Genomic DNA, 25,511 nt, shown 5'->3' with positions numbered 1-25,511 from the left:
ATAACATAGATAGATGTAATTTATATAATAACAATAGCACACAGTGCAAGTGGGGATAAGTAAAGCTATGTTTTTGTGAAGTTCCTAGATTTTATGCAAAGCAGTAAAATATTAATTTTAAGTAGATTGTTATAAGTTAAAGATTCATGTTGTAATCACTACAGCAACCACCACAAATACAACTCAAAGAGGGTACAGCTAAAAAAGCCAATAGAGGAATTAAAATGCAATACAAAAAATTATTCAATTAACCCAAAGGAAGGCAGGAAAGGAGAAACAGAGGACCAACAACCACAAAAAGATGGAAAAAGTAGAAAACAAACAGCAAAATGGTAGAACTAATCCTAAACACATCAATAATTACATCAAACGTAAATGGACTAAAATCTATAATTAAAAAAGAAGTTGTCAGATAAAGCAGAGAAGCAAGATCCACATATGTGCTGTCTACAAGACACATGCTTTAAATACAAAGTCACACATAGGTTGAAAGTAAAAGGATGGAAAAAGATATAATGGGAAAACACAAATCATAAGAAAGCTGGGGCGACTATATTAATATCAGATAAAGCAGACTTCAAAACAAAGACTGTAAGGGAGATATTTCACAATGATCGAAGAGGTAATTCATCAGGAAGATATAACAATTTTAAGTGTGATTAGCCTAATCACAGAGCTTCAAATACACAAAGCAAAAATGGATAGAGTTAAAGGGAGAAGTAGACAAACTCACAATCATAATTAGAGATTTTAATCTTTCTCTCAATAATTGATACAAAAATCAACTACTAGACAAAATATCAGTAAGAACATAGAAGATTGGAACAACGTTATCAACCACCTTGACTTAATTGATGTTTATAGAACATTATACTCCAAAATAATAGAATACAAATTCTTTTCAAATGCACATAGAATATTCACCAAAATAAGCCATATACTATGCCATAAACAAGCTTCAAAAATTTCATAAGATAGAAATCTTATGGAATATATTCTCGGACCACAGCAGAATTAAATTAGAAGTCAATAACAATAAGATATTTGAGAAAGCCTCAAATATTTGAAAATTAAATAACACACTTCTAAAAAGATCATAGTATACCTAAATAAGTTGAAAACTTATGTCCACATAAAAACCTGCACGAGAGTGTTAAAAGCGGCTTTCTTCATACTTGCCAAAACCTGGAAGCATCCAAGATGTCCTTCAGTAGGCGAATGGATAAGCAAACGCTGGTACATTCATACAATGGAATATTATTCAGTGATACAAAGAAATGAGCTATCAAGCTATGAAAAGACATGGAGAAATCTTAAAAGCATATTGTGAAGTGAAAAAAGCCAGTCTGAAAAAGCTACATACTGTATGATTCCAACTACATGATATTCTGGAAAGGGCAAACCTCTGGAGACAATAAAAAGATCAGTGGTTGCCAGGGGTTTTCAGGGAGGGAGGGATGAGTAGGTGGGAGCACCGGGGATTTTTAGGGCAGTGAAACTATTCTGTATGACACTGTAATGGTGGGTACACATCATACATTTGTCAAAACCCGTGGAACTGTACAACACAAAGAGTGAAACCTCACGTAATCTATGGACTTCAGTTAATAATAAGGTACCATTATTGGCTCATCAATTGTAACAAACCTACCACACTAATGCAAGATGTAAATAATAAGGGAAACTGTGTTGGGGGAGAGGGAGTATATGGGAACTCTCTGTACTTTCCCATCAATTTTTCTATAAACCTAAAATTGCTCTAAAAAAAATAAAGTATGTTTTAAAGAGCCTATATCAAAGACTGTAAGTGACCTGATGCCTAATAAGCTCACCATATACCTTACTTCTGATCTTCTGTCTTCCCATAATGTCTCTAACAGAGATTTCTCTGCCCTTAACATTTCTCTTTCTCAGTGGGGAAGGGGGTTGCGGGGGATGAGAGGGGATGCTGAACATGATTGTGGAGAGAATCATCCAAGTATCAGGCGACACTGGCTTTTCTGAAACCTGGTTCACCTCACTCACTCAAGCATTCACTCCATAACCTTTGAGCTTCTACTCTGAGCTAAGGGCTGCGCTGGGCACTGAAGATGTAACTGGCAACAAGCCACAGTCCCCTCCCACAAGGCATTCACAATCCAGAGGGAGAGAATGACAAGTAAACAGGCAGTGACAGTTCACTGTGCTAAGCGTTAAATACACGGGTAAATTCAGGGGTCTGTGGGAGTACGAGGAGGAGTATTTAACCCAGCCTAGGTTTGGTCCAGACTTCCCAGAGGAGGTGACACAGAAGCCAAGCCTCAAAATTATGATCCAGCAGTTAAGAAGCAATGAGAATGCCTCCTGGGCTTGGTCAGAGATCTGGAAGGAAAAGAGAACATAGCCCATCGAGAAGCTGCAAGTAGTTCACTGTGGAGTGTAAATAAAGCGCGAGCGTGCGCGCGCGTGTGTGTGTGTGTGTGTGTGTGTGTGTATGGGGGGAAGTGGAGGACAGAGGTGAGAAATGGGCTGGAGAGGCAGGCGGAGACTGGTCAGACCTGAGCCTTTGACTCTCTCAGAAGCAGCGCCTATGCATCCCCACCACACCTGGCAATGCTTGCTCCCTGGAGTCTGTGCCTAAGGCAGATGATGTGTCCAGGGGAGACTCACCAAGTCTCCTTTGAACACGCTTGGTAGAAGGAGCGATCCTATAATTACTGTGGTGATAATTAGAGGAACTTCCATTGCCTCTTTCAACAAACATTGCACAAGCTGTGGCCCTCTCACCTACGGTGGTGGAGGGGAGCCAGGCACCCCTCCTGGGGGGAGCCAATGCCTGCATCTCCTGCCAAGCACACCTAACTCCCCAGCTGAGGCCCAGAGGTGCCATAGATACACCTGGGACCGTTCCAGCTTGGAGCTGAGTGCTGCTGGCAGAGGGACTGAAAGTCACTCCCCGAGTGCCCTAGGCCGGGCAGCCTCCAGCCAACCCACCGGCTTCAGATTTATTTCAGTCTGGCCTTCTCAGGGGATGCCAGGCCTGCAGAGAGTCTGACCAGGACCTGGAGGTGCCTTCTACATTTGGGGACCCCTAGCCTGAGATGCTCAAGCCACCAGTCTCTGAGCTCACACTTCATCTTCCTGGGACCATGTACATAGGGTTTCCTCGGCCTGCGTACTCTCCCAGCCCTGCCAAATGCTCTTTGGCTTCTTATACAGTCTGCATACACATGTTTTCCCAAGAGATACTTTGAGGGCCTCTGATTTAGATGGAGAGAAGAAAACCTTTCTTCTCACTTCTGAACCCGTACCTTTACCGAGACCCCTTCTCCCTCCTTTCTTCCACCAGATTTTTCTTGGTGCAAAGAATGGTCCCTTTACTTCTGGGAAGGCCTTGGCTATCTCTCCTCAGCACCTCCTTTGCCATCCACCCAAATACCCACTTTTCACTTGGCTTCGCCTTTTGTGACTCACTGGGAACTAAAGCCCAAGTGGATTGCCCAGGGGCTCAGGGTGTCTTTTTGTTTCATTAGCGACACGTCTGGTCTGTTTTGTTTTTAGCTCTCCAGAGAGGGAGTTTCTGCACTTCCCAAAGCCACTTGTGCCAATGGCTTCTGGCCTTTCCCATGGGGCCTGAAACCTCAACCGTGCCCCTTCGAGACTCAGAATGACTTTGTGTCACGTTCAAGGGTATAGCTGGCTTTCTCTAAAAGCACCTGGCAAAGTTGTAAGAAGCGAAAGTTAAGGCTGTTTGCTTTCCCATCTCCCCATGACATCCCCACATCCAGTGCAATTTACGGCTGGGCAGATATTCGCAGGCTGGTATCTTTCTTTGAATGGTCAGAGGAGGGTCCCTGGTGCTTTGGTAATTTCTTGGGGCCCTGCCTCAAACCCTCTCCAGGACCTTGATCCTATCACCTGGCCGTTTCCCAGGGCTCTCTGGTGGAGTATCAGGAAACACGTTGAACCTGACTGGTCCTGGCACCTGGCAGCAGGGGAAGGAGGAAGAAGGAGAGCTCGCTTCTGAAGGAAAAATGTACTTGGCTGTCTCATTAAAGGGTTCCCCTTGGGGAACAGGCAAGCGGCAGATGTATGGGCAACGGCCAACCGATCCATTTGGAGATAGATTCAGGGTGTGGTACTCCTCGTAAGCCTGGGCAGGCCCTGGGAAACTGCAGCAGGGCTAGATCCCGGCCTGAAATTGGGCAAGATGCAGAGGAGCTTGAGCATGCTGGTTTCAGGTGTGCGAGCTCTGCTCCTGGTGGCGTTTGGGGATGCGAGGGGGGGGGTAGTGTGTCTGTTACCCAGGCATGCTTCTAAAACTCGGAACTGCACTGATCATTTTCATTCATAAATGTAGTAACTGACAAGGAGGTTTAGCAAGGCCCTTCAAAGTCTGGCCTCAGTGCACCTTTTCAGTCTCTTCTCTCAACACTCCCCGGCACAAATCATCCATCCCACTCCTGGATCCAAGTTCACTTCGAACCTTCAGGTCTTTAGGCCTTACCTTGTGCCATTCTTTCTTCCTAGAATGCCTTTACTCCCGGTAAGCCTCTCCCCATTTCAGAGGGCCTCATCCACTCCTGGAGAAGCATTCCCCAAGGCCCTGGGGCTCAATTCAACTCTCCCTCTTCTCTCCCCCTAAGCCCCAGATTCACTCCGTTGGTCTCTGGTCTAGCTCTATTATGTTTACTTTTGCACCTGCCTCTAGTCCACCAGATGAGTTGTTCCCTGAGCTTTTTGCTCTTGCATGGCCAGCTCCTTCTCATCCTTCAGGTGTCAGCTCAGATGTCACCTCCTCACGGAGGGCTTCCTTGACCACGCTATCTAAAGTAGGCCCCACCCCTACACACTCTCTGTCCCATTACCTTGTGTTATCATCTTCATAAAACTTAGCAGCATCTGAAATTATCTTCACTTATTTGTTGGCTTGGACTGTCTCTTCCTCTAGAATGTAAGCTCTGGAGGGCAGAGACCCAGCTGAATGAGTTGATACACACTTGGCACCCCATAAATAGCTACTGATTGATCAAATGAAGGCAAGTATGGGGTACTCGACTTCGCACCCCAAGGACTTGGCACCGAGCCTGGGCGCCATAAAGGTTGGCTGCGTAGAATACTTGCTAAATGAATGAATGAACCAAGGAACGCAGGGATGCAGCGCTCTGCCTGCGGAGTGACAGGCTGACTGACAGTTGGGGACCCGTGGCCACACGCTGTTGACTGACGGTTGACAGCTGAGTGGCAGCCAACGGACGCGCATCGGGGCTCTCGATTGGCTGGCTGCAGCAGCCCTGGGGAAGGAGCGAGGGAGAGGGCCCGAGGCGACCGCTCCGCGTGGTAAGGGGGCGGCACCAGGCGGCGGGAGGCGGTGCAACCGCCAGAAGCCGCGAGCAACAGTCGCCTCGAACCAACGACCCGACAGCTCCGCGCATGGGCCCAGCGCGAGGGGCGGGGCGCGCGCGTCACGTGAGCGTGTTTTGTGCACGTGACCCGCGCGGGGCCAAGGCTCGCCCCCGCCCCCTCCTCGCCTCCCCTCGGCGGGTGTGAGCCGAGCGGCCTCACCTCACCGCCTAGCGCCCCCCTCAGCCGCCGCCGCTGCTGCCGCCGCCTCCACCCGCCGGCCATGTCCCCCGGCCGCCGCCGCCGCCGCCCGAGCGCGGCGCTCCCGCGGCCCAGCGCGCAGTAAGCGCGGGCCCTCTCGCCGTTCATCCGCCCCGGGGCCCCCTTGTTCTCCGCGCCGCCGCCGCCGCCGCCATGTTGGGTTTAGAGCCGCAGCGGAGCCGCCGCCGCCGTCGCCGGTGAGAGAGGCCGAGAGCGGAGCCCGCCCCGCCCCGGGGCCCAGGGAGCGGGGCCGCCTCGGAGCCCGGCCTCTCCCCGCCAGCCGCCTTCCCGGGCCCCCCGCCGCCGTGCGAGCGAGCGAGCGCCGGGCCCCGGCCGCGCCTTCCGCTCCCGGCCCGAGCGAGCCCGCCGCCCGTGCGTCCCCCGCCGCCGCCGGGCCCGGCCAGAGCCCGCAGCGGAGCCCACGGAGCCAGCGCCATGGCGGAGCAGACCTACTCGTGGTGAGTGCCGGGCTCCGGGAGGCCGGGGCGCGGCGGGGGTGGGGGCCGGACGCCGGCGCGGCCGGCCGGGGGAGCGGAGGAGGAGGAGGAACAGGTGCGCGGCGGGGGGGCGGCGGGCTGGGGGTGCACGCCCCCCTCGTCCCCACCAGAGGGGGCGGCTGGCGCTCGGGGACGGCGGTGAGCGGCCGGGGACCCGCGTCCGAGGAGGGGGATGGCGGAGGAGGCGGCGGCGGCCGCGGCGGATGTCATCTGGTCTTGGGCGGAGCAGGTGATGGAGAAGGGGAGCGTGACCCTGGCGGTGGGAAGCTCACGGTTGGGAAGTTGAATCCCACGGGCACCCCGGAACTGACTCGAGGGGGTGGCTCCTGGGCAGGAGGAATTGAAAGGGTGGGGAGAGGCGGGCTGGGGCAAAGGTGGGCCACTGGGCCGAGAGGAAGGTGGTGAGAACAGGTGATAAGAGGCCGAACTTGGAAGTTGTGAGAGGGGAGGAGCCGCCTCCACTGGGGCTGCTTAAGCTTAGCACTGGGATGGGAGTGCAGGGAGAGTCGGTGAGGTGAGCAGAGGCCCAGGTGGGAGGGAAGGAAAACCGCGGAAGGAGAGAGTCTGGGGAACCACGAAGAGGAGTCCCTGGTGAAGAGGTTAGAGAGGGAGCCTGTTTGGATAACCAGATTCTGGAAGGGAAGTCATTAGTGACAGTGGGACATGGGCAGGATCTTTTTCAGGGTTGGTACTCTGTCATTCAGAATTTGCAGTGGCGCGGTGCCCTGGGTCAAGTATGGAGATAGAGGATCTGCAAGTTATATTCATTTTTATGGGACTTTATTAAATAGCTTGTTACGGACTGAAAAGCGTAGTATGTAGTTTATGGAGTGAGAACATACTTATCCCGAGAAAAAAGTGCCGAGGTTTGGGGAAAGAGGAATGAGAGGCCTCCCTTTAGCATGCATGAGTGGAACATTTGCAGGACGGGTGGAAGGAGTGATGATAATACGCGCGAAGAGTGGAAATTGGATATTGAGGAGGAAGTAATAGCTGGAGGGTGAGGGAGCAAGAAATGGAATGGTTGTAGGTGTGGGGTTGAGAAATCTGGTTGTAATCTAAAGAGATTGTTCGAAGATGGTTTACTCTTTGAAGCAAATGTGGTTTGGGACAGAACTGTAGGCTTTCCTTTCTTAGAAAAGAGCGTAATAGAGTGGGAAGACCATGGCGTTCGGAGTTGGAGACTTGGTTTGGAGGTCTGGTTCGCCACTGACTTGCTTTATAACTAGACAAGATAGTAAGTTCTCCATTCTTTTTTTCTTATCTATAATATAAGGGAATTACCTTTTTCATAGGCTGTAAGGATTAAATGAATAACTTTACAAAGCGTGTGGCAACCTGTCAAGTGCTGTATTTTACTATATTATAATTATGTTAGGGAAACAGCAAAGAAACGGGTAATATCTGAAAATAAAGAATGATTTTAGGGAGAAGGCCTTAGCTGAGTGGGTGATTGGGGTGGTTGAGGTTATAAGTCAGGAACTCATTGTGTCTTCACATAGGGAAAGAGGATTGGCAATTGAGGATGATAACTCAGAAGGGGACTTGAGTGATGTATATACAATCTCAAAAAGAAGCTAACTGAGAGATTGAAAGAAAGTAATGCTCAAGGAAGAATTGAAATCTTGGTGAACAGATCTGATGGCGTATGTATTTTTAAAAAGGTTTGAACTCATTTGATAGTTTTGAGCAACAGTGAGCTGCCTTGCAGCAGCAGGTGATACGGAACAAAGATGAGAGTTGGCGCTTTCTTATGGACAGAGGAAAAAATGAAGGTAGAGGTGCTCCTGTCCTGCCTTGTGATAGCTAAGTCATCTTAATGCTCTGGCCCAGCTGAGAGTCCTGACAGCTGCCCTGCTGTTTCTACTGTGCCGTATAGAGGCCGTGGATGGTTGAAACAGTAAACACAGTGACCGAGAAATGGGGTAAATGAGAGTGTTCTCCTAGGTAGGTTGGCCACACTCTACATCTGTGTGATGTTGGACGGCTCTACTAGTTAAGGGGGAATTATTTTGTGACGTTTGATAGTTTACAAGATTTACCCTACTAAAATACCTCCCTCAATCTCAGCTCCCTTTACAGTCTGCCCTCTGTATCCACAGGTTCCACATCCGTGGATTCAACCACAGATTGAAAGGCCTATGATGGTTGTGTTTATACTGAACGTGTACAGACTTTTTTTTGGTCATTATTCCCTAAACAGTACAGTAAACAACTATTTACATAGCATTTACGTTGTATCAGGTATTATAAGTAATCTAGAGATGATTTAAAGTATATAAGAGGATGTGCGTAGGTTACGTGCAAGTACTATGCCAGTTTATGTAAGGGATTTGAGCATCCATGAATTTTGGTATGAATTTTGTGAGGGGGTGAGGGGGGTCCTGGAACCAATTTTCTACGGATACCAAGGGTCGACTGTATTTTCTTTACAGGCAAAGAAGCCTCTTGAAATCAGAATGCTTAGCCCCTCACCTTTAGCATGTTTTGAGATAAAGTGTTTACCTCATCTTGAGAGAGAGTGGTGTATGAGGGGAGAGGATTAGGAAACCACGCAGCTTTTTAGTTCTTCCTGAGTCAACCAGGTAACATAATAATATGAAGAACAATCCATGTGGCATTTAATATACACTCATTTAATCCTCACAAGTGTTTGAGGTAGGTGATCGTTCCCTGTTTTATAGAGAAGGAAACTTAGGCTCAGGAGGCAAAGTGATTTGTCCAGGACACTTCACCTGTGGTGCTTAATTTTGTTTGACGTGAATTCTCCCGTTTTTTTATTCATTCTCATTGAAATATAAATATGGAAAAAGTGTTCCAAAAGTACATGTAACCTGAGTTTTGGATTATCATCTTTATCACTGTTCCTTTGGTTTATGCAAACAATCAAGATTTGATTTTTTTTTGTGTGAGGAAGATCAGCCCTGAGCTAACATCTGATGCCAATCCTCCTCTTTTTGCTGAGGAAGATTGGCTCTGGGCTAACATCCGTGCCTATCTTGCTCTACTTTTTATGGGACGCTGCCACAGCATGGCTTGACAAGCAGTGCGTCACTGCGCGCCTGGGATCCGAACCTGCGAACCCCGGGACGCTGAAGCGGAGCGCGTGCACTCAACCACTATGCCACTGGGCCGGCCCCTGATTTTTTTTTTTTTTTTTTTTTTTAAATAGACTTGCACTTTATCTTTATGTGGCCTTTAGGAAAATCAACCTTGTGGAGACTACTGTGGCAGTATAGATTTGTCTGAGGATGGAGTCAGTGAAGAATGTAGAAGCATATGAAAATAGATTCCTTTAGGATTTTCGTATAATACATATAAATTATAAAACAAGATTGGCTGTTAGTTGATCATTGTTGAAGCTCAGTGATGAGTACATGGGGATTTATTATTTTAGTCTGCATAGTTTTACATGTTTAAATTTTTCATAATAAAGAGCTGGGGGGAAAAAAAGCCCCTGCACGTAAGTTCATGCTGTTCTCTGGTTTCTTGTGCTTGCTTTCTTCCTAGCAAATTATATCAAAATCCTGTTACCCAAGGGTCCGGCTCAATTGCCACCTAGCTGTGAAGCATTTTTTGACCACCCTAACTGAAAGTGATCTCTTTATTTTTGATACTGGTAGTTCTGTCTGCATTCCTCTCCCTCCTTTTCATATGTGAATACCTAGTCTCCTGGCTAGATTGTAAACTCCTTGAGGGTAGGGATGATATCACACTGCCCTGTGCCCTCCCATAGTGCCTAGCGCATGGTCTTGCTCATAGCTCCTGCTTAGTAAATACTGAGTGATCGAATATGACACATTTTCGGGGTGGGTCATCCTTTGTTGAAAGAATATTAAATGTAAGGGGAAGCTACAGATAGATGTGTTTATGATCCATATACTTATAAAAGAGAGCTTTTAGTATCTTAGTTTTCTGGTGTTTCAGTGCTGTAAGAATGAGGAATGCCATCCCTTAATAAAGTTTTAAATGAAAGCTGTTGACAGAAAAAATTAAGATAATTGGTAGTAACACCATAATCTTTATCACAATTTAACCACAAGATTCTCCTTGTAGCCTTTTTACTCATAAACACTGAGAAAATAAAAGAATGCATGTGAAAACGCAAATTGAAGGTGCAAACTAGACTTTTATTAATTTGAGAAAAACACCTTGTTCAATGTATATTTATGAGCAGTTGTTTTAGTGTAAGTTCTGTGAGAAACAGCAACTTGTCTTTTAATGGAGTCAATGAGTACTTGCATATAACTGCACTTGAATCTTGGTAAAAATTACCTATGTTAAGATTAATGTTGGTGTGGGGGGAAGGAAAGTCAGTCTGTGTGAACCTCATTCAGATGAATTTTGTTACCAAAGCAGTATCATCATAATTTATCGTGTGTTTTCTGTGTGCTAGGGCTTTACAAGCACTGCTAAATAAGGAAACTGAGGCTCAAAGACTTGAAGTAACTTGCCCAAAACGGTAAAAGAGTTCCAAGTCAAGACTGGGGGCCACCAAGACTCTGACGTTGGATCTGTCTACTTCCATTTTTACAGTCACTACTCCAAGCCAGCCCTCTTTTGCTTGAGTTCGCTGTTAGCCTCCTCACTCAGTTCCCTCCGTTCTCCACACAATGGCCATTCTCCTGAGTGGCCTTCTCACAGCCTAACTCAGATCATGTCAGTCCTCTGCTTAAAACTCTTCAGTGGCTTTTGGCCACACTTAGAATAAAATCCAGATTCCTTAGTGCAGCTCTTCATGGTCTCGTCTTGTGTATGTCTCTGAGGGGTGACAGACAATAAACAAACTAAAAGTTACACAAGTGTAAGAGTCTTTATATTTTGGTACTCTGTCCAGTGCCTGGCATGTAGTAGGTGGTTGGTAAGTATTTACTGAACAGATGAGTGAGAATGCTTCCTCCTGGGCTACCTATCTTAAGATCTAATCTAAGGACTGCTTTATATTGAGGTGATATATTGTTGTGATAGTGGACGTTATCCTGTCAGGTATTTGCAAATAGTGTTAAACCTGAGAATGAAAATGCAGATCTCTAGAACTAAAGGAAGTTACTTCTACTTTCGGATTACTGTTTTGTATCATTGTATCTGTTGTGATCATATCTGATTGTATCTTGTGATCATTGCATCTGATGCAAGTTTTTCAGAAAGAAACTAGTTGAAAATGTGTGTCTAGCATTAGACACTTTAGATTTGCTCATTTTTTAAAACATGTTTTGCCTATAGTTAAAGTGCTGTGATAATATTTCGGCGATGCATGATTCAAACTAAAATTAGCCAAAGCTAAGACCATGAATTTGTACTGAAATCATTTTCCTCAATGGTTCTTATAAAGCCTTTGGGGGGAAAAGAGGCTGAGGAGTTGGTAACCCTATCAGCCTGTAATTTATTGAGTAGTACTATGAATTAAAATGCCTACTATTCATGTATTTCTCAAAACAGATTTCTATGTGATCATTTATTTTCCACCTGTCAAATGCCACTGAATTTAGGTGTTATATAGTTCTATAAAATTGTATTTTATTTCAACATTAATAATTTCTTTAGTTTTCATCATTCTTACTGTGTTTCATCAAACCATCTCAGGAAAAATCAAGGGACGTCCTAAGAAGAGAGTGTCTAAGTGCTGTTTTAGTTGGCTGTATTTGGCATCTGAAACTTTATGTGATTGCTGTCCCTGGCGATAGAGCCATAAGTATAAGTTGATTTTAAAAATTCTATAATGTATTTTCTGGAGTTTAATGGTTCCTTCTTAGGAGTTAAAGGAAATATTGGTTTTATTCATTGTACGTATAAGTCAAGAAACATTTGCAACTTTGAGTTTCTATTGCATATTTTCTAATCCTCACTTAAAGAGTTAGGGACAGAGTGCTCCTCTTCTGGGATTTTAACCTCTTACGTGTCTCGAGGGGCTCCAGGTGACCAAATTCAATTTTACAGGGAAAAATCTACAGTTAGTCTCCATGATCCTCACAATGAATTGTTACCTCTCAAATTCTGCTGGTAGATCTCACTAGAGCCACAACTTAGAATAAAACAGACTCACTCATTTGCTGTGATAAGACTAGATTAAGCCCCTAAGAAAAAGTTAGGTTTGAAAATATTTTTAAGATATTAGACCAATGTATATGCATCAGCCTAATAGAGACCTAATAGACAATCCCATTTCTTGGTTTGTAGGGTTCACTCTAACCTGGTAGGTAAACTTGATAATCTCTGTTTTGGAGTTCCATTATTGATGATGAAGAACTACACTAAAGGATAAAAAAAAAAAAGTGCATGGAAGTAGAGGTGCCCTAGTTGTTTTTTACGTGTTTGTGAATTATATTGAGTGTAAGTGGTCACTCAAAAAGTAGTCAATTCTATCAGTGCTGCTCAATAAATTTTCATTTGAAATCCTAAGATATGAGGATCTAATTCTGTTCTGGTTTCTTTGAATCAGGAGATCTTTAGTTTGAGGGTGATTTTCATTTCTGATTAGTTGTGACCTACTCTTGTCTTAGTCCCAGTGTTGTATTCTGTATCATGGTTGTTATGCCTGTCCTACTCCACAGAGTTGTTGCGAGGATTCAGTGAGATAATGTATGTGCAAATGCTTTGTAAATTGCTAAGTGCAATATAAAAGCAAGTTATTTGTTCTCTACATCATTAGATCCAGATAGGTTCCAGATAGAGTTCCTTATTACAGAAATGATTTTTCTTGTTTCACAATTTAACTAGCATTTCAACTTTGAGATGTCCATTCTAGTGAGAATTCTGTTGAGATGTCCAAATAATGCCATATAAAAAGAAATAGAAATAATAGTTTGCAAATTGTCATTGATTTATATCGTTGCCTTTGAGGTATGTTATACACCTCCTTTTAGTCACAAGTTTCATAGTCCATTGCTACATTCCACAAAACAAGGAAGAAAAATCATGAATTGAATAAAGGCTAAGTTTTTTGCATAAAGTAGTTTTATTTTGATCTTTTGAAGGCAGTTTCCCTCAGTCTGCTCAAATGAGGGAAGAGCAGTGGTGTGGATAATCCTAGTCTTCTTCTGGTTTTCTTTGGAATGCACAGGAAACTTTTCTACCCTAAAACGCCTGAGGAGGGGCTGTTAGCAGTTTCTTATCTGTTTCCTTACTCCACACCAAGTCTGCCAGGCACGCCCATTTCCCTTCTTCTGAAGGCCTCAGATGGGCTTCCCTCTTGACCTAAATAGGACATGTATAACAAAGTTTTGTTAATTGTTTCTTCAGTCTGGTTATACAGACATTTTGACCTAAGTACAGTGCTTAACTTTGTTGTTCCTTTGTCTTAATTTTTGCCTGGAGTTGTCTAGCTTGACCTTCCAAACTTGACTAAATCTTCAGGCCTTGCCTGACAAGCTTTAACTTTAAAACCTTTGACTGTATGCTTTGATTTCATGAACTCTCAGAAATTTACATTCATTTCTCAAAAATGCTTGCAGAAATACTACTGTTAGAAGTAAAAGTTAGTTCTAGACGCGTTCTCTTACCTATGCCATTGATTAGTGTAAGCACTAATACCTTAAAAATATTTTCAAACAGACTTTCATAGGGGCTCAGTCTAGTCTTATTACGGAAATGCCTCCTGGGACCACAGCTAGGCTAGCTAGATTTAGTTAAAGATTTGAGATAAAGTCAGTTAACCAAGAGTGGGAGAGTGTCGAGAGGGCAGAGTGGAAGACCAGAAGCTGAGGCTTGGGAAACTCACAGTTGAGAAATGAGAGGAAGAAGAGGAGTCAAAGGAAGCTTTATCAGAGGTGGGATAATTAGGAAGTGCAATGGTGATGAAAGAAAAGGCACAGAGAATGTTTTGGAGCAGGAGTGTAAAAATCCACAGGGTTCAAAGAGAATGAAGAAAAAACAGGCTATTGAATTTGCAGAGGAAGTGATTACTGAAAGTGCACTAATAAAGATCAGAGTAGTGAGGGTGAAAGTGAAATTAGGGATGGGCAATGAAGAAATAAAGGCATCCTTTGGGTACTGGCCATTTGTTTGAGAGATAAGATGTGAAAAACCTAAGGAAGGATGGTTGATATAGACAGCAGGGTCATAGGGTCTTTTGTTTTTATTTTATTTTTTAAATAAGGGAGAGAATTATGTATTTGAAGCCAGAGAGAAGGAGAGATTGATCTTGGAAAGAGATTGTTTTTTACTGTAGTTTAAGTTTAGAGATTTCTACTTTTTTTTTTTTAATCATGGATTTCAGTTAAAAGTTGTGAAGAAACTTAATGGGGAGTGAATGCTTGGTGTGTACATTTAGTCTTTATTTCTTTTGGTCTTCACACTGTCACTAGTTCAGATTGTATTGCATTTGGATGTCCTAGGGTTTGTTTTGTTTGTTTGTTTAGTTGGCTACAGTATAAAATCCAACCTCTTCAGTCTGACTTTCAAAACAATCTGGCTTTGTAACCCTGCTTCCCTATGTTTTCTTTAAAATACTTGTTATTTCGGCCAAACTGGATTACTCACTGTTTCTCCATTTATTTAAGATGACTCGAATACCTGGTTAGTTAATCCTTTCTCCCAAGTCTCTAAATATATAAGTCCTACCCGTCTTTCAGCCAGCCCTGATGGGCTAGTGGTTAAGATTCGGTGCTCTCACCACTATGGCCAGGTTTGTTTCCCAGTCAGGGAACCACACCAACCGTCTGTGGGTTGTCATACTGTGGTGGCTGCGTGTTGCTGTGATGCTGAAAACTATGCCACTGGTATTTCAGATACCAGCAGGGTATTTATCATTTAGCCCCAGTCGTCCTCTTCAGCTGGACCACAGACTGATTGCTACCAATTTATTTATACTTTATCTCCCAAACAGACACTTGTTAAATATGTGACATATATTATTTTTTTAAAGTGGAGAAGCTTTGCTTTTCTTTTTTTCTTTTTTCTTTTTTTTTTTTTTGCAATTAGCAACAGTTTTAGGGAAAAAATTTCAGTAACATGCTCAAATTAAAATATTTTGTAGGTGCTGGCCCCGTGGGGTAGTGGTTAAGTGCGCGTGCTCCGCTGAGGCGGCCCGGGGTTTGGATCCCGGGTGTGCACCAACGTACTGCTTGTCAAGCCGTGCTGTGGTGGCATCCCATATAAAGTAGAGGAAGATGGGCTCAGATGTTAGCCCAGGGCCAATATTCCTCAGCAAAAAGAGGAAGATTGGCGTCGGATGTTAGCTCAGGGCTGATCTTCCTCACACACACAAAAAATATTTTGCAGGAAACCTCCTTTGAGGTATGAGGAGCTGTAAGCTATATGGAAGCTAGCTTCTGAGCAATTTGACGTTTTCTCTTTCTTTTGCTATTATTTCCGAAATTCATAATCTTTGTATTTTAAGCTTTTGTTTAAAAAGATAAGGAATTTTTTGAAAATAGAAACTTATTCTGCCTTCATCTTTTTTCTGTTTCTAGAAGACTCTTTTCTCTTTTAACTCATTTCTTGTCTCTTGTTTAATAATTATTATTCAGAAAGGGCAATTTAAAAAAATCTCTTGGCTTGGTGTGTGCATATTTTAAATTTCATAGATATAGCAGTGCCTCAATCTTAGGTCAGAATTAGATAACCTAGACATCTGAAATAGGCATAAACCAGAAGTTTTGGGGCTTAGGAATTTGTTTTTGATTTTGAACCTTTGCATGCTGTGCAACGGTGAAGACAACCTACAGACGTAAGAATGATGTATTAAGCTGGTATTCATGGATAGCAAAGGTTCTGAAAGCCAAGACTAAAGGTTATCAACCAAATTAGAAAAAAGAGAATAACTAGTAGAAGTAGGAGAGAACAGTGAATAGCAGATGTGATTGGACAGTGGAAGCAAAGGGGAAGGTTAGAGACTCAAGCGTTAGAAAGCTTCAAGTAGTGAGACCAAGTAGAAAATAGAGCCAGCTACTAGAAAAGAGGAAACTAAACCGAAGTCGTCATGTAGCAGAGGTACGAATGGCCCCATGCAGCCCTAGAAATCCAGCTTTGTGCTCCAATTTAGACTTACCAAATTGATAATGAGTTAGCATTTGGTGATAGGGCAATCTTAGCCTGTCCTGTAGCTGTTGAGAGCATGTGGTTTGGGCATCACAGCTAGAGACATTGGAGACATTCTTGATTCTCATCAAACAAGTCAGTAAGTCGTGTTGATTTTATATATGTATATATAATATAGTATATATATAATAATTTTTAAAAGATTTGCATTGTCTTCATTCCCATCTTTGTTCCTGGATAACCCTTCTTTATGTTACCTTAGTACACTGCACTTACTTCTTTCTTTCTTTTTTTTTTTTTTTTGTGAGGAAGATCAGCCCTGAGCTAACATGCATGCCAAGCCTCCTCATTTTGCTGAGGAAGACTGGCCCTGGGCTAACATCCATGCCCATGTTCCTCTACTTTATATGGGACGCCGCCACAGCATGGCCTGACAAGCGGTGCATCGGTGTACGCCCAGGATCTGAACCCGGGCCGCCAGCAGTGGAACGCGCGCACTTAACTGCTACACCACGGGGCCAGCCCCTGCACTTGCTTCTTTCAGTTGTTGTTTATTTCCTTGTTCATCTGCTTGTAAAGTTTTGAGGACATGAATTATATTTTGTTCATGTCTTTATCCTCAGTGGTTAGTTTCTTTATCACATAGTTTATTTAAATGAGTCTTAGTCCGTACTGGATTTTTAAAAATAATAACTCTTAAAAAAAGTAAAATTAGTAAGATGGAAGAGTATATGATGTGTTAAATTGCTGTCAACCCTCAGTTTAAGACCTTGAAGGGACAAGCGTCAGATAGCATTTGAGGTATGTAGATTACTCTCTTAATGCTGAATAAATGAAACTATTATTATTGAAGGTGTTAGGCTGGACCTACCTTGGTAATCAGTTTAATTTATGAAACCTCTTCAAAATACAGTAGGAGAATTGGTTACTGTATTGGTTAACTATTGCTGTGATCATATTGCATAACAAATTACCCCAAAACTTATTGGCTTAAAATAGCAATCCAGGGTCGGCCCCGTGGCTTAGCGGTTAAGTGCGGGTGCTCCACTACTGGCGGCCTGGGTTCAGATCCCGGGCACGCACCAACGCACCGCTTCTCAGGCCATGCTGAGGCCGTGTCCTGCATAGAGCAACTAGAAGGATGTGCAACTATGACATAGAACTACCTACTGGGGCTTTGGGGGAAAAAAAAGGAGGAGGATTGGCAATAGATGTTAGCTCAGAGCCAGTCTTCCTCAGCAAAAAGAGGAGGATTAGCACGATGTTAGCTCAGGGCTGATCTTCCTCACACAAAAAAAATAAATAAAAATAAATAGCAATCCATCTGCAGATTGGCTGGGGGCAACTTTGCTTCTTGCTTAAGATCTGTAAGTCATCTAGTGGCTCTGCTTCATTTGTGTTCATTTTGGGGTTCAGGCTGAACGGGCAGTGGCTACCCGGGGAAGTTCTTCTTATGACAGTGGCAGAAGCACAAGAGGGCAAGTGGAAACCCAAAAGACTCCTTGAGGCTCAGGCTCAGAACTGGCACACTGCCATCTCTGCTTCATTCTGTCGGCCCATACAAGCAAGTTGTATGGTGGAAACCAAAGACAAAGAGCCACAAAACTAAACCTTGCCCCTTTTGTGGGAGGAGCTGCAAAATCTCATGCCTAAGGAGTAGATTCAGGGAGAGGTGAGGAATTAGGGCCCATAATGCCATCAACCATAGTTGAAGTTCCCTCTTCCCTTTCATATGGCTAGTTATCACTTTTTCATTCTCTTCTAAAATGAAGCATTTTATATCGTTAGATTTCATATAGCTTCCTTTCTATAGCACTCTGGTTTTCATTTCCAATGTTTTATATTTTTTAAAGAGCTTTCGTGAGATAGTCACATACCATACAATCCCTCATTTAAAGTGTACACAATCCAGTGGTTTTTAGTACATTCACAGAGTTGTGCAGCCATCGCCACAATCAATTTTAGGACAGTTGTTTTCACCCCAGGAGAAACTCTGTACTCATTAGGAGTTACTCTCTTTCCCCCTTCTCCCCAGCGCCTGGCAGCCACTAATGTACTTTTGGTTTCTATGGATTTGCCTATTTCATGTAAGTGGATTAATACAATATGTAGTCTTTTGACTTCTTTCACTGTATTAGTGCTTCATTCCTTGTTATTGCCAAGTAATATTCCATTGTTATGTATATACCACATTCTACTTAACCTTTCATCAGTGGACAGTTGTTTGGGTTTTTTTCAACTTTTTGAGTGTTATGAATAATGCTGCTATGAACATTCTTGTAGAAGTTCTTGTGCAGATGTATGTTTACATTTCTCCGGTAAATACCTAGGAGTGGAATTTCTGGCTCATAGGATTTCTCTGTGTTTAACATTTTGAGGAACTGTCAAACTGTCAAACTTGTCATTGTTCATCTTTTTTATTATAGCAATCCTAGTGGGGGTGAAGTGTTTTTTATTTGTGTAATGTTTATGCTTAAGGGTTTATAGAGGAAAAAAGCAGTGGTTTGAAATGTTAGATCTGTTTGTTCTTAATGGTGTAGAACCAAAGTTGAACCTCAGTTTTAGTTACCTAAAAATCTAGCTTTGAGGAAAAAAATATAATCTTTTGGCTCACAGATTTTTCTTCAGGCTACTCCTTATTTCATTTACATGCTAGAATCATTTAAGAAGAAATTAGCCTCAGATGATTGTTAAACTAGTTCCTTCCCTTTGGGTAAGTGAATGACCAAATTGGTCTGGCAGCGTGCTGCATCATCCGAGTCCTGGGACTGTGGCTGGTTTACACTGAAGGGTTGTTGGTTTTGGTGGGGGTTGGGGGGTGGAGGGATGTTCTCCTTATCTCTTTGCCAGGAAGGTAATCACCAGAGAAGTTAGTTGTAAAATATGACCTTTTCTGAGGCAGCACTGTCCAATAGAAATATAACGTGAGGCACGTCTGTAATTTAAAGTTTTCTAGTAGCCACGTTAAAAAGTAAAAAGAAAGTAGTGAAATTAATTTTAATAATATAGTTTATTTAACCCAGTATATTAAAAATATTTATCATAACATTGTATTTAATCAATACAAAAATTAACAAGATATTTTACATTATTTTTTTAGTACGAAGTCTTCTCAATTCAGACTAGCCACATTTCAAGAGCTCAGTAGCTACATGTGGCTAGCAGCTGCCATCTTGAGCAACCAGTCCTGGAGGTCTAAGAGCTTATGTTCTAGATTTCTGCTTGCATATATGATGATCTGTGTATCTTTAGGAAAAACAGATGAGTGCTTGATCAGCCCATATTTCTGGTTCTTTAATTTTGTGTTGTTACTGCATTTGTTTTTTTTTTTTTTTTCTGTGTGGGGTATAGAGAGGCAAGCTCCTTGCAGCTCGATTTTTGGTTGTGAGTAGAGATTAGTTAGCAGGAGGAAGGAAAAAATTGGTCTCCCTTATCATTAAGGATGTACCAGGTTCTATAGTTCTTAGTAAATGAAAGCAATCTGAAACTGCTACTGAATACTGGCCCTTATTCTAATTGTTCTCCATGTTCAGGATCTGCTTTGGCCTGTTCTTTATCAGTTATATACTACCTGCACTGTTTGACCACATGGCTCACTTGGTTAGACAGAGGAAGGTTGTAGATTTCGTCTCTGTAATTAGTGAATGACTTTATGCCTGCTGGGGCTCCACTGCAGTAACTAGAGCAAAGTAAACAGGATCCTCTCTCTTCCATGAGTTTACACTTTTGTTGGAGACTGCTGGCATTTGCTGGGTCAAATGCCAGCAAATGTAATTAAGACAACTTGGAGAGACATTTCCGAGTGGGCTGTTGTGTAGACTGGGTGTCCCAATTAGTCATTTGATTACTAGAGGGACTGAATTTGGTCAAAAGTGTTTTAATATTTGAGTGCCTTTACTCATAGCTTACATTTTCTAATTTGCCTCAGTCTCCACCACTTTCTCTTGCTGTACACTGAATCTTGACATCACTAGTTTATATTATTTATCTAGCCCCGAAGGCAATTGAATTGTGACTCCCTGGTGTCTATGATCAGTTCTAGGTCATTGCCACAAAATGGGTTAGGGATAAGGAGATAGCCGTTCAGTGCTACAGTGACAGTGAGTAAAACAGACTTTGTCTTCTGGGCACCTGCATATAAAGACACAAATACCAGATTCGACCATTGCTTTACCTGTTGCTACTGGATGCCTTAAAGTTCTAACAGATGTTCCGTCAGCTATTGTTCTGATTTTCTGAGAGTTGACATGCACTTATTCTAAATGGAATTCACATGCTTTTGGATTGGGGTCTATGAATGGCATTGTGACTGAGAGAACAAGGGTCACTACTTAATTTACACGGTATATCCTACTGCACTCATCTTTGAACTCTTGGCATTTGTGATAGTGTGGACCCACAGCCCATTTGTGAGTTCGTGGACTTGAATTTGAAGGCCATGTGAAATCCTTATGTGTTGTAGGTCCTCAGTGCAGAGTTGTGGAATTGGAACTGCGAGTGGTACTGTCTTTTTGGTCAACAGTTTATTTGGTGACTATGTTGAGTTTTTTGATGTCCATTATGATTTTGATCATTTCCAAGTATTTTATAGTTTGACGCTTGTTCATTAACTTCTTTTTTAAAATGTGCTTGAATGCTTTAGCCTTACCAAGAGAGAAATAATGTCTTTTAGTTCTTGAGTTTGAAATGCTTTGATTTGTTGGTATTATAATCTATTAATTTAAGGGCTATTTTACCTGTTCTTGACTGAGTGCACAGTCTGCAGTGACTAAGCTCTAAGTTGGTTGGATCAGTGGGGACAGAATTGGAAACCTTACTTCTCTGGTCCTGTGGACTAAATAATTCCACTCCTTTGGTGGTAAAATCTAATTTAGACCTCTTCTAGTAGCAAAAACACAAGACCTTAACTGACAAGAAGTTATTTATGTTGCCTATTTATCCCACTTATTGTGACTCTTCACTTTGCTGCGGAAATATTTGTGTTTGATTATGAGGTTCTGCCTGAGACCCTGCTGGAGATGGTAGGTAATCCTAACGTATGTACTGTGTTGCCTTTCTAAAAGCAAAAAAAAAATCAGGATTCTAAAACATCTCTGGCCAGCTGCAAGAGTATCAGATAAGGGAGTATGAAGCAGTAATACATATTTTAATATATTGGTGCAGTTTTGGAATATGCAGACAAACAGAAAAAGAAAAGAAAACCACCCATAATCCCACCAATCCACAAAGATCCTTCATTGAATTTTTTCCATATCTTTCAGGTCTTTTAAAAGATGCATCTGCTTGTGACTTTTTTTTTCCCCCAATTACACAAAACAAGTTCATTGAAAATCAGAAATCATAAATAAGGAGTAACAAAAAATTTATAATTACCTAATATTTAACTTACCTAGAAAACTCGTAACATTTCATGTTACCTTTTGGGTAATTACATATAGGAACTATGGATCATTTTTTACACAAAAATAGGAAACAGGTTCATACTATGTTTTCATTTTTATGTGATGTTTAATATCTACAGAAGAACGTGTTCTGTTTGTATAAGTTATGAAGCATAATAAACAACACTCATGAACCTCACCAACCAACTAAAGAACTAAGGATTACCACTACTCATGAAGCTCTCTGTGTACTCCTTGATCCCTCCTCCTGCCGCCCCTTTTCCCTGCCCCCCCATAACCACTGTCATGAATTTTGTTTACCATTCCCTTACTTTTTAAAAAACTAGTTTTATGTTTACTACGTTTTTATCTTTTACTGTACAAAATTATGTTTAGTTTTGCTTAATTTTTATAAAATTGAGTATTATAAAGATGATATACTGTATGGTCTTTTATAATTTACTTTTTTCAATCAATATTGTTTCCAGGATTTGTCCCAGTTACTGCACTCATTTCCACTGCTGTATAATGTTCCATCCTATGAATATGCTATAATTGATCTATCTATTCTCCTGTTGGTGGATATTTAGGTTTCCAGTTTGGGGCTGTTTCAAAGAGCTCTGCTGTCAACATTCTTGTACATATTCCTGGTGCTCATGTTTAGGAGTTTTCATAGGGTTTATACGTAGGGCTAGAATCTACCTGACTCTTTTATGGTGACTGCTTTTGTATCATAAAAAAATCCTCCTCTGGCCTGAGGTCTTCAAGGTATTCTCCTGTATTTTTCTCTGAATAGGAATGGGTTAGGGTTTCCATTAGGGTTAATGCTTTGCCTTTCACGTATAAGTTTTTAATCTAGAATCTAGATTAAATTTAGAATTTAGTCTAAATTAAAATGAATTTAGATAAGACTAAATTAAGACATCTTGAATTAAGTTTTATTTATCTGTGAGCGAGTTAGGAATCCAGTTGTTCCAGCACCATTTATTGAGTAGTCCTTTGTTTCCTCAGTGATCTCTAATGTCGCCTCTGAGAGTCTTTCTGGTGTGGGTGTAAGTAACATTAAATGGTAAATAGTATTTTGTTATCTGCTTTTTTCTGTTTAATATATCTTGAACATCTTTTCATACCGTTAAATATATTATAGGTCAGTTTTTAGTGCGTACATACTAGACCACTGTATTCAACCCCTCTTTATTATGTTGTGTTCATTCTTGATCCTCCATTCTCCCTTTCCAAGAAACTTATAACCAATTTTCTCTTCTTCTAGAAATGTATGCATGAAAGCACATGTATAGGTATAATCCTATATAAAATCCTCTTTTTTCATTGTAAAATATACAAAACATAGAATTTTCCATTTTAACCATTTTTAAGTGTACAGTTCAGTGATAGTAAGTACATTCACATTGTTGTACAACCATCATCACCATCCAGTCTCCAGAACTTTTTCATCTTACAAAAACTGAAACTCCGTAGCCATTAAACACTAATTCCCCATTCTACCCTTCCCATATCCCCAGGCAACCACCATTCTACTCTCTGTCTCAATGAATTTGACTACTCTAACTTACATAAATGGAATCATACAGTATTTATCCTTTTGTAACTGGCATATTGCACTTAACATAATGTCTTCAGGATTCATCCATGTTGTAGCATGTGTCAGAGTTTCCTTCCTTCTTAAGGCAGAATAATATTCAGTTGAATGGATATACCATACTACATTTTGTTTATCCATTCATCCATCAATGGACATGGATTGCTTCCACTTTTTGGCTATTGTGAATAATGCTGCAGTGGACATGGCTGTACAAATATTTATTCAAGTCCCTGCTTTCAAATCTTTGGATATATACTCACAAGTGGGATTGCTAGATCATATGGTAATTCTATGTTTAATTTTTTGAGGAACTGTCATACTGTTTTCCATAGTAGCTGCACCATTTTATATTCCCACCAGCAGTGCACAAGGGTTCCAGTTTCTCCACAGCCTCCCCAACCCTTGTTATTTTCTGGTTTTTTAATAATAGCCATTCTAATGGATATGAAGTAGTATCTCATTGTCGTTTTGGTTTGCGTTTTCCTAACAATTAGTGATATTGACCATCTTTTCATGTGCTTATTAGCCACTTGTATATATTTAGAGAAATGTCTATTCAAGTCCTTTGCCCATTTTTAAATTTAGGTTGTTTGGTTTTTCTGTTGAATTGCAGGAGATCTTTATATATTCTTGATATTAATTCCTTATTTGCAAATATTGTTTCCCATTCTGTAGGTTGCCTTTTCACTTTGTTAATAGTGTCCTTTAGTACACAAAAGTTTTTAACTTTGATGAAGTCCTAATTAATGTTTTCTTTTGTTGCCTGTGCTTTGGTGTCATATCCGAGAAATTATTGCCAGATCCAAGGCCGTGAAGCTTTTCCTCTATGTTTTCTTCTAAGAGTTTTATCGTTTTGTCTCTTTCACTTAGGACTTTGATCTGTTTTGAGTCCATTTTTGTATGGTAAGCATTCAACTTCATTCTTTTGTGTAATCCTTTTTAATAGAATGATAGTGTACTATACACACTATGATGCTATATTTTGCTTTTTTCACTTAATAATGTATCTCAGCCCCACCAGCTTATTTCCTTTTTGTTCTGTCCTCCAGTATTGAGTTGAAAGGTGTAAGTCAATATAATATGTAGGAGGGCTTTTGAGTATGGCTTCCTTAATTAACAGTTAAATTAAAAGGAAATCAAATAGGAATGTTAAACCCAGGAATGAAAACTGAAAGGAAAAGGCAAAAGAAATGAAGGGAAAAGGAGAGAGTGAAGGAGTATATGAGACTAAATATCATCACCTTTTGCTCTCAGGAGGACAAACTGAAATTTTGTCAGGAGTTTATCACCTGATTGTTAACACTCTGTGTGTATATAATTTACCCTTAAATCAGTCCTCTGAAGTGTAGGTATTGTTTCCCCCATTTTACAGTTGAAAAAACTGATTACCCAAAATTACATAGTTAATGAGTGGCAGAGCTAGAATTTGAACAGAGGTATTTTTAACTCCAGAGCCAGGGCTCTTTGCCATTAATGGTTCTCTGAGAATAAAGGGAACCTTTAATCAAGTAAGCTTGAGAAAGGCTGCATATTAAATCCTTCTCTTGGAAATTCATGGTCTGAATTAGCATATTATGAGCTCTCCTAAGTCGGGCAGTAAAAAAGAAACCTGTTTAATTTTGTTTTAAATAAAGACAACTTGGTTAAGGGAAGAGTTTGCTTGGTGGCATCTTCATATACCTGGAACAGTTCTCCCTTAACACTGTTTTGGGAAGTGCCACTCACAGTTGTGTTCCCTTTCTTGTATCAAATCTCTAGAAAGGCTCAGGACAGGAAAATATATCCTAACTTGGTGAAGAAAAGATCAACCTATAGAATTACCTCACACAGACCAGGTGTGTAGCTTTTTGGAGCGTGAGAGTCAGCTTATAGCCCCAAGTCTACTGTTAAGTAACTCAGAAGAACAGGTGCTTTTCAAGAGGTGAATTGCTTGTAGTCAATATGGGAAGTTGTCCATATGTCCAAACTTCTCTTGTCCATATGACAAGTAAATATATATTAGTTCTAGCTTTATTTCGGTATGTTTGATATGGTAAAATTACAACAGAAGAATTTAAGACATTCATTTAGAGATATTGAAGAAAAAATAATATTTGACCTGCAGTACTTCTCACACACATGAGCTTTGAGTTAAGGATTCTGTCTTGGTCATGAATTGTTCATTTTAGCTGTACCACAGATAACATAAGCTATGATTTAGGAAATGAAAGATTGTCCCTGTTATGAGTGTACCATTTAAAACATGGAACAGAAACTAGTGTCAGAGATGGTCAGCAAATGAATGACTCAACAGCCTGTTTGCATTTATTTTGCAAGAGAGAGTCGTTTATCGGTTTGAGTCTCCATCCTTAGATTAGGCATTGCTTTTAGTATTCCAAAGGACTAATCTAATCTTTATGTTTTTACAGAATGTTCTTTGATTTTTTCCCCCCATTCTTCCAAGTTCTCAAGTTCTATAACATATCTTGT

At 41.5% G+C, this 25,511-nt stretch overlaps 1 protein-coding gene across 2 annotated transcripts in view; it reads left to right on the top strand.

Annotated features, from left to right (window-relative positions):
* The first annotated feature begins 5,542 nt into the window (after window positions 1–5,542).
* The window catches only part of SPPL3 (signal peptide peptidase like 3), a 128,956-nt gene continuing 108,987 nt past the window's right edge, over window positions 5,543–25,511 (top strand). Inside the window, exon 1 of one of the 2 annotated variants that reach the window (XM_058531587.1) lies at window positions 5,543–6,041. In XM_058531587.1, the coding sequence (XP_058387570.1) occupies window positions 6,019–6,041 (23 nt within the window). In that variant the 5' untranslated portion in view covers window positions 5,543–6,018. Of the gene's footprint in view, window positions 6,042–6,140; window positions 6,310–25,511 lie in introns of those variants that run through there. The other variant, XM_058531586.1, reaches the window with a different exon arrangement.

Source organism: Diceros bicornis, chromosome 35 (genome assembly GCF_020826845.1).
Source record: "Diceros bicornis minor isolate mBicDic1 chromosome 35, mDicBic1.mat.cur, whole genome shotgun sequence".
NCBI lineage: Eukaryota > Metazoa > Chordata > Mammalia > Perissodactyla > Rhinocerotidae > Diceros > Diceros bicornis.
Note: the sequence above shows the minus strand (reverse complement) of the source record. Positions and strands in the feature narration are given on the sequence as shown.